At 38.6% G+C, this 10154-nt stretch overlaps 1 protein-coding gene across 1 annotated transcript; it reads left to right on the forward strand.

Moving 5' to 3' along the window:
• Window positions 1–3167: 3167 nt before the first annotated feature.
• RB195_000039 (uncharacterized protein) lies at window positions 3168–9862 on the forward strand (the record flags this gene model as incomplete). The annotated part of the gene is made up of 4 exons (XM_064196166.1): window positions 3168–3337; window positions 5872–5994; window positions 8388–8450; window positions 9826–9862. The coding sequence occupies 4 exons, from the start codon at window positions 3168–3170 to the stop codon at window positions 9860–9862; spliced, it is 393 nt and encodes a 130-aa protein (XP_064052047.1).
• Window positions 9863–10154: the final 292 nt, after the last annotated feature.

The following is a 10154-nucleotide window of genomic DNA, read 5'->3' on the forward strand; positions in this document are numbered from 1 at the left end:
CTGCTAGAAGAAGTTTCTAGGAAGCTTAGACATGGAGGCTCATAGAGAGGTGTTTCGATCATTTTGTTTGTTTATATACAAACCAAACGTACAAGATTTATCACCATTGCAAAACATTTACAACAATTCATGCAATTTTCACAGTATCACTGTTTCCCGGATGAGTTGCTGTCAATTTGTGGTAATTTTTGGAACAACATCGAATTAATATCAGAAAATGTGAGAAATATATGGAACATTAGTTATCGTGGCTTTAGGCGGCAATATCTACGACTTGCGGCAATTGCTTGCCTTTTTGTTTTTTTTTTTGCCCAAGGAAGTTTGCCCAACCAGAACAAAAGTTAAGTTTGCTTCAATTCAATGTTTTATTCAAAGACGTTAACAGAACGTGTTAGTGAAAAAATTTCAGATGATTTCTAGACCACACACTGATGTCTTAACAAGTTGTTTTTAAAGTATTGGCTATGTTTAAATTAATAGCAAGTCGTACCCGAAATCCTAAATCATATAGTCTAATTTTAATGTTCGTTGTTACCATCCATATGTCTTATATGAAATAAATTCAGTAAAAAGAAGACCTTTACCCACAAATACATCTACAACGTCGTACATAGAACATAAATAAAACGATATGCTCAGAAGCAAGATTCTAGTTTTTCGTCCACCGAAAACATCCATTCGAAGCAGTGATCGTTTTACATTAAAATGATTTACAACCGCATGTTTCGCCCCTGCCTGATCTCTTTATGCACGTGTTCGTCCCAATGAAGTGGATAAAAGTGCATGCTACGCAGTTTGCGAAATGCAACAGTGTTCGGTGGAGAATTCGTGTGTCGAGCTCTCGCAAAATAAGAGGCGGTCGAAAGAATGCGGGCCTAGCACAGCGTCGGAGCGGAAAAATCGCTGCGACGAAAGCCGCGGAATGTTGCGATCACCAACAGCAGGCACTTATCTACAGAACAAACGTAGCGAAACATTGAACGAAAAAATACTGTTGTGCCCGGGAAATTCGGGTTACAGACGGATGAGGTAGGAGAGCTAGTACTACGTAAGGTTGTATCAACGCCCGACCTTCTTCTTCTCCGACCTTGATGAGAGTTTTCTAAACTCTAAAACTATAAAATCTCGAACATGCTGAAAGAAGTGTAGGAGGTGTGGTCACAATGCTCAGAAATATTAGTTATTATTCCTTTTTTTTGCGGAACTTTCGTTTTTGGATTTGGAACAATTTTTTGGATTCATCGAAAAGTCGGTCAACTGTAAAGAGGTTAATGATCACTTCTCTTTTTGGATAAAGACTGTAGATCAGCAAGAAACCATACATACTACAACGTACAATCATCCAGCAGCAAATATTGAGGTCTTCCTTAACAAACACATATAAATAATTTAAGGAAGACAAGATATACAGTACTGTGAGGGCCTAATGAAATGTTATAGAAATTTTTCGAGTTGGAAAAGTAGGAAAAATTTTTTTTTCGTTGTTGCTGTTGAAACGCAGCTACAAAAGCAATAGTTTTTATTCTTTGCGAAAAAGCCACATTTCTGATTTCTTTCAAATTTCGATCAATCAACAACTTTCACTCGTTTATCGAATAAATCACAGAAGGAGAAAAACTCAGAGGACAAGAACACGTCCAAGTGAGTCAAAAAAACGAGCGTGTCGAAGGAACGAGATTGCTATTTTATGGAAAAACTATAAAAAAAGACTTCAGTTGAAAATTGGTGAAAAAAAAACCGTGTGATATCATTAAAGGATTATACGAACTGCATTGCGTTCTTTTTCCACATCCTACGCATTTTCTTTACCACTTTCGAGTGCATCGATACCGCAATAATTTTCTTCTCAAATTAGATTACGGCAAAGGATCGTAGAATTTCTTCACAAAAAATCGAAAAGAATGAACAAATAAAAACAATAAGTAAAAAAAACATTATACAAGGTGTCGCCTTTTTGCATCAATAAAAAATGGAACGAAATGACAAAAATGACCTGAATATTCTGAGGATCTAGGAACAGCGATGACAGCTGCTGCATAAATTCTTCTCTGCTGCTTATTGAACAAAAGCAGACAGGTCTACCAAACCATAATTTTTCAACAATACTTTTAAGGATTCAAGCAAAACAGAATCTGGAAATCACAACACTTTAGTTATGGTAATCAATGGTAGGTAGATGACTACGTCCGGAGCAGCACAACTGCGCACTACATAGCCCTTGAGCAGCGAGTGATCTTCCCAGGTCAGTTCCCAGTATCAGGTCTCTCAGAAGTTCTCCTCCCGGCCCGCTTCGCTTTTTTCTCGTACGTGGCCAAAAATCTAGAATTTTCAAGGAGAAAGTAATAGAAGAGAGTAAAAAATGTGTAGGTGATGTGAATTACAATAAATCAGAGAGTTTGGGCTGGGATGTATGAAAAAAGGTAACGACAACGATTCCGCAGTCCAGAGGTCAATAGAATCCCGAAAAGAATTAAGGAAAGGCGAATTCTCGCGCTCTCCTCAATAAACGAATTACACGACTGTGATGTGCCAACCCATTGCAATCTGCGTTCGTTTGTGAGTGTGTTGTGTGTTTTTTCCTCCATAGCGAAACGCGAAGATGGAACACATGAAACAGCAAATCTGACATTGCAATGTGATATTTAGCAACTTCTTAACTTCTACGATAGCTGAAAAACTGCAATCGCATCTTATTTCTCAACGAACAGTAGAAAGTGCTCGATCTTCCCAGTGCTTATCCCTTGTTGTAACTAGAATTTTTAATCCATACCAGAGAACAGGAAGTATACGAAGAAAGATAATACAACGTTTGCACAGTTTCAAGGGTCAATAAAAAGCCGAAAAATTTCATTTCACATTTTAGGTAGACCTGAGTAGTTCCTTCTAATTTTTGTGTTCACTCAGGTGACAAAGGAAAAATTAAAGGATTTGGCTGACAAGGAAATATTACGAATAAAAGCTGGAAATGGCAGGATTAGGAGGGAGCTAAATTGTAATTATGCTTTATCGTCCGTTGTGCTTACTACGAGTAGAGTTAGTGTTGAAAGCAACTGCACCCAGACGCGTTGACCACAACTTTTCATGTTTTCCCTCCCAAACCATTTGTTTACAGTTCTTTCTACTCTGCGGTTCACTCGTTGTTTTTGTTGTTGATGTGGCTCGCTTGAATGCAGTGTGGTACCAAACCACGTCGACCATGTTTACTCGACGACGGTAAGAAAGTTCTTTGCGGACGAACTACCCGTTGCCTTATGGAAAGTCTTGTTACTCAGATGTTGAATAAAATCTCATTGGGAAGAATGTCCAAAATTATCATCAACATCGAGGACCATCAGTGGTTGGAGAGAAATCTCAACATGCGCATTTCAACGGCACAACTTCCTTGTTATGGAGGTGAGAGAGTGCTTTGATAGAACGGAGCAAGCGATTGATAAAAAGATAGAAAAAGAATGCAATGCATAAATAGACCTAATCGAAGTCACTGCTATAGGATCTAAAACGAGCAGAATATGCACAATTTCTGGCACTTACTAGTATTCTTTTAATGCAATAGTCAAATAATTCTTCTAGTAGAATTACAAGAAGTACACCTATTTTTTGTGTCCTTCAGCTGTTTGAGTTCAAAAATTTGCTATGATATGTTTTCTGAGTTTTGCTAAATGTGGCAGCATATCTCAGCTTGATTGATCCAACAAAAAAAGTAGGAGAACTAAGTAAAACAATATGGATTTGCCATTTGATAAGCAGGATAATCATCATCAGTTGAGTGCGGTATTGTAGTGTAAGCGACGGAATGTTTTGCAGAGAATGCGACAATAGTGCCAGCGTTCGGAGTACTTTCGAGTGCCACTGTTTATTTCACTTTGCTCTCGGGGGGTAGCAGCAAAAGCTCAAAATTTAGCACTGGTTCTACACACACTTCGTGCTCGAACACAAAAAACAGACAATGGACGACCGAACCGGCGACTAAAAGTCTGCGTCTCATCCTGAAAACGCTCATACTTCTTCTAGTGTCCGAAGATTAAAAGTAGTCGAAATTCTAAACGAGTGAACTATGGGTAATAATCATACGTTGTTTTTCTAGAACAAGGAGTTGACTTCGGTTCGTCCACGCACATTGGAGAGTTTATATACCAGAAAATTACAATACGTTGCACTTCCGTATCGGAATTCAAGAATTCTTTTCCAATTATCTGTTCCTGGAATCGTTTAGTCAAAAGGAAGGAGAAAATGATCATTTTTGCTCAGTTTTAGCATACATTATCGAATACGCTGTTTTGCTGGGACCTGTATCGGCGAGTTAACTAACAAAAAATTATCTAAAGGAAAAAGCAGAAACTTCAAAAAATGATGAAAAATGATACATACAACGGTTAGAAAGTAATTACATCTAAGAAAATGCAAAAAACGAACCTTTAAAAATTGTCTTCCCCGTCCGGAACCAATTCTTTTTCAAGCACTGCCGGAGTCATAAATCATAAAAAAAATCTTGCGCTGTATTTTTTCGAAACAACATCATTACCCCCTCCACCTCTTCTACCATAAAGTACGTACCGATTGTAATTTATTGGTAGTGTGTGCAGCTGCAGCTTACAAAATCGAACTCCGCTGACCTCACACGTTCTCTTGGAACCCCCATTTTCCGAGTGCATCGAAGAAAAACTTGAAGAAATTTAGGCTATGAAAGAATTTTAGGTTGGGTGTACTCAAACTAGTGCACCTGTGAAAATCAGGATTTGATTGAATCGTTTCAGAGAACTTGCTCGAATTCTCCAAATAGTATCTCTTTTTTGATAAAGCGAATGGCGAATTATAAAAGAAAATGAGAAAAAAATGAGAAAAAGAAAATGAAAATGAGAATGAGAAACGTGTTTTTTTATGCTCTTCATTTTGGTGATTTCTCTGCTGAGTTTCGCACTGATAAGAAAATTCATACCATCAATTATACATTTTATAGTTATTTAATTGAAACAGGAAGGATATGATAGATCCGTAAAAAATGAAGTGAACGATGTTTGTTTCCCTTCAATAAAAATGATTTATCCTTCCGTCTTACCTGGAAATCTCGACGGTCTACGGTGGATAGACGGTGCGAAATCTTGACTAAGCATTTGTCTTTGAGCTGTTCACATATTGCATCCTTCTTTCGATGACCTTACTACCACAATTATGTCCCTCTGTCTGGCCCTTTCAGATACGGGAAGTTCATAATTCGGGAGAAGTACATTTTCAAATGATTGAGAGCAGAGAGGAACATACAAGAAATGTGTACGAGAATCGTGAGTGAAGATTTATTTCAAAAAAAAGAACCAGACCAAACACGTACTAGCTAGCTTGTGGAGTGTAGCTCCTGAAACCGAACACTTCTCTGACCCTATGCTAACGTTTCGCTAGGACATTTTTTTGTCTGGAGTGTAAACATTCTTTTGAGAGCGCGTTCTATTTTTGATTAATGTTTTCTCTAGTTTTTGTATGCTGACTCGATGCTTTTTACGTTCACAAACCGAATATAGCACCGTTGACCTTTGCAGATTTTCCGCAAACCAAGGGAACCCTTCCAAGCTTCTGTAACAAAACCGAAGTCTCACTGGAGAGATGAACGAGCCAGTAAGCGGTTTCTGGCTTGGTCGATCGTTGATAACTTAGCTCGTTCCCGTGTCCACAACGAATTCGTCTGTCTCGAGAAGCGAAGGAGCATTTGCGTACTTCAAGGTTGCGTGGAATGTTGCCAAGTGCGAGGGAGAAGACGGATATTTGTTTAGTACCTCGCGCTGACGCATGCACGGTTCCTTAAGATCGTAACAAGATCAAGATGAAGTAGATTACGAATAATCCTGCATTTCTTTTACGGCTACAGTTTCAAAATTTAAGGGATTTTGAAAAAAAACGATGTCCTGAAGCAGTGCATCACGAATTTCTTCGGCTCTCCAAATTCGAGTGGTTCAAACTGTTTACGAAAATCGGATTTACACAAAACCTCCGTGGGACTATCCGGTTGGTAGATAAATCATCTTCCTTTTTGAATTCAATTCTCTATCATTTCGTGTGCATTAGAGATTTTCCCTCTTTTTTCCTAGAACACGCCAACTTTATTTAGTATGAAAGTCTCAAATCCTCAGTTATCAACGGACATCACCACTGGCACTCCTCCTCTGCTTCATTTCAATTATGCCTATTTTGTCGTGTTTTGCAGTGAGGGATCGTTTCATGGTAATGTTCAAAACCGCAAACAATTGAAGGATAACTTCAAGAGAGCGTATCACGAATGAATGACCTAGGGATTTCAGGACGAATAGATAGAAGTATAGGTAAAATCCACATAATTAGGATCCCTTTGTTGTCCTTAGTAATCCAGAAAAGTGTGTAGTAACTTAGTGTGACCTTATCTCCATAACGATTCAACCCATTACGAGTAACAGAATGACGGCAACCTGCAGAGCGTCGCAACAACTGTATGAATGGTCAGTTTCTTTTGTTTATTTGAGTTGTATTAGTGGGATTATATAGTCGTTGAACGACGACGGAGTTACCTGTGTTTAATCGCGGAATAAGTTGCATAGCTTGGTAGACAAGGTCACACTGAGTCACTACACACGCTTTTTCTGGATGGCGCATACTATGGAGAATGTGGTACTGATTGTGGTTGACGCAGGCATTGCCACCTATTCGTGGAGAGTTCCTAGCACCGTCAATTTTCCCATACGCTGTCGTCAAGATTCTCTATCTATGCATTTCAGCAACACTTAGCAATTTTCAGTTTGATCTACGATCAGATACCAGTATCGTTTTGCGTTCCTAGTAGTATTGATGCACAACATCGTTGAATGATTTCAATCGAATGAAATGAATTTTTAGAGAGTAGAATTGAGCAAAATTTCTGTCAAAGTTTGATAGATATGCGTTGCACCAGCAGTAAGTATCCTTCGAGGATATTGAATAGAATTTGTTCTGGAGGAGATTTCAGTTCCAGCAGACACTATTTTTTCGGGCAGCATCGCATTCACCATTTACTCAAAGAACCCACTGAGCCACCACTAATGTGGTGGTTTTTCTTTTCGCGTAGTACAACAGGCCAGCATTATGTAGCAATCAAAATAGGCACTACAGTGAGTAAGACTTTCGTTTTATGGAACAGAATAGGCTAACGGAACACAGAATTTTGGTCTTTGGAGAAAAACCTAAAAAAAAACTATTTCATAGAGAATGAAATGCTCCTTCAAACATTTTGTTACATTATACTGAACTCTTTTCTTTCTCTCCGTTAGTTTAAATTTGAGAAAACGCTATTTTTTATGCATCAACCCACTAGTTTAAAGTGACGCATCGTAGTTTGCTTTGGAATAAGCAGCAAAGATGAAGATTTCGTTATTATTATCCAAAGTGGTGATCTCGTAAATTAAACTACTGCGTCAGGAAATTAAGATTAAGCAGATCAGGGAAAGAAATTGAGACAATAGAAAATTTTCCAAAAAAGGTGGACTGTCTGAACAATTGGGTTCTAGTGGTTTGGTTTTCATCTGTAAGGGAACCGACTAGTCGAAAGAGTGAGTGTACTGGCGGTGAAAAGACCCCTCTGACATGCACTAGCTCAGCTCAGCTCTTCTTTGCTAAGAAAGGACACAAACTTGTAGAGAAAGAAAGAATTGTAGAATAGAGAAATAGAATAGAGAAATCAAGCATCTCCCTTCCCCCTCGCCCGTCCCCACACCTAAAAAGCGATGCATTCTATGGAAAATCCAGCCGATGTATAGTGTATAGGTGTATTGTTCAAAACCTAAACAGAAGGGCCGCTTTACATTCAACAGGACATAGGAGCGTAGAAGAAAATGTGCTGTTGAAAAAAATCCTCACTGCAAGCAACTTTGGAAAATCCGAATTCCGCTGTTGCGCGGAAGGCATTTCTGTAAATATGAGACAGTGTCGCGGACGCAAATTTGAGAGTACGAAAAGCACAAAATGGGCTATGCATTAAAGTGCTCGAAAACAAGAAACCCTGCAAAACGTGATCGAGTTTCTTTGGAACATAACGCACAGTATGTTGTAGAAACCGCTGTTCCACGAGAAAATGAAGGAAAAAATATTCGGTTCACTGAATTGAACTCCAATGTGAACTGCAAGAGCTATTATTTTCGCAAGAAATATTCTTGAACTGTGTAGATCTGGAAAAATATGGAATTTGTGAAGGCTTTTAAGAGTGGGCGCACTTTTTTGTTTCTATCCTAGAGATCAAGGGCTGGTTAACCTCCGACATGATTGATGAGAAAAAAACCATCAAAAGTAAAAAAACAAATGGAAAGGATGACAATCTAGACAAAGGCAAAAAATCTCCTCGAATTTAGGGTTTTGGTATGGGCCTCGTGGATGTAGCTAACTCTCTGACTTTGTAGAAACAACGGAAGTGAAGGATTAGAATGTCCCAAAACGCTTAGGAAAAGAGAACGGGAAAGCAGGTGCGCAGAAATTAAAATTAACTTTTAATGGTAACGAGACCAAGATAAAACTTAGAAGAAGATGTAGATGAGAACGTAATGTGAAGGAAGTTATGCTCACAAAGTGGTGATACTGAGTGAAACTTACAGACTTACGGACAACACTCAACATCAAATCGATATCAGGTCCTAAATTTCAGGAGTATAAGCTTCAAGAGGAATATTGGCAGAAAATCAAAGCAAAATCAATTTTAATAAATCAAAGGATGCAAGCTTCCGTATAATTCAATAAACAGCTATAATAAGGTGCCGAAGATGGAGCTCAAGAGCAATTAATTTGAAGTTCACGAAAAGCGGATGAAATAATAGAGATAAAAAAATTAGATTTTCAAAACAAGAAGAAAGATGGCCCAATGTAGTGCAATGAGACAACGAAAGAGTAACTGTTGCAAGCAAAGAACGGTACAGAAGGAAAGTGAGAATACGTCATACAAATACAAATTGAACGTTTAAATCAAGGAGCAGAAGGAAAATGGTAAACAAAATTATTTTGGTCTAATTTGACAGCTACAACTACTTGCTCTAACTGCTACATACTATGGAGAAAACTAGAATTGCGAAAAATTAGAAGGGAACTTATCAACATTTCTAGTAGAAATAGATTTTCTGTTAAGAGACGCCAAAGGATGGAATGTTATTGAGAGGGGGATGAAAGGAAATCGGATTGGATTAAAACAATACGGAGCAAACACGGCGAGAGCGTGATAGAGTGGCCACTACTAGGGTTCTTGCAGAGTGCAAATATGAGGTCGAGACGACAAACAGAAAAAAACGGAGGCTGAGGTCAGAGATAGAGTATGAGCGGAGTGCTCACACAGCGCTAGCTGCAGACGACGAAGTTTTGCAAGTCAAGAAGTTTGGGGATACGCGCCAGCACGTTCCCGCACAGCTTCTTCTTTTCATTTCCGAGAATGTTCGGTAGTCATTCGTTGAGAATCGACTGTTGCAGAAATACTACGATCCGTCTCATTGTTCGATGAATTCCACATTCTCAGTTTCTTTCTTCCTGGAGGGAATGCCCCAGCGGCAAAGAAAAACCTTTACTCTGATTGATCGAATGAAATACCATCATTCTAGGTCATTTTTCTGCTTAGCTTCTTCCAAACCAGCAAACCACTTCGTCGTAGCGCTGCACACAAGTCCCGTAGTGTTTGCTGAAACGTTTTTCTGCCCACTGAGATTAGCGGAGTAAAATTTACGGCCGCACATTAGCGACACTTCGTTCAGTGCCATACAAATTTCTCGTGAAAAAGTCTACAAAAACTCATAAATCTCATTCATAAATCAACTGCTAGTGAGGACTACGACTTGGAGGCAACTGCAAAAGTTTTTCTAGAAAACGAAACGTAATGCAATTGTGGAAAATTTGGTGAAGATAACTACAAGGAAATGGAAAAATGTAAGTATCCGATTTTTTACGAACACCATAACTTGATGTATGATCAGCAGCACAAAGTGGGCAAATTTATCCATTCCCGTTAAATAGTTTTCCTCTGGAAAACTAGTACAGCAGTGAGCAAAGATTAAATAGGCCGTAAACAGCAGCATATGTTTGAAAATATTTTTGCTCTGAAAAGGTGCCAAGCTGCAATTCTCCACAGTTTTGTGGAATAAAAGTTTTTGAGCAAAGTATAAACGCACAAAATATATATTCTTTCAGAATAT

Source organism: Necator americanus, chromosome IV, assembly GCF_031761385.1.
Source record: "Necator americanus strain Aroian chromosome IV, whole genome shotgun sequence".
Classification (NCBI taxonomy): domain Eukaryota; kingdom Metazoa; phylum Nematoda; class Chromadorea; order Rhabditida; family Ancylostomatidae; genus Necator; species Necator americanus.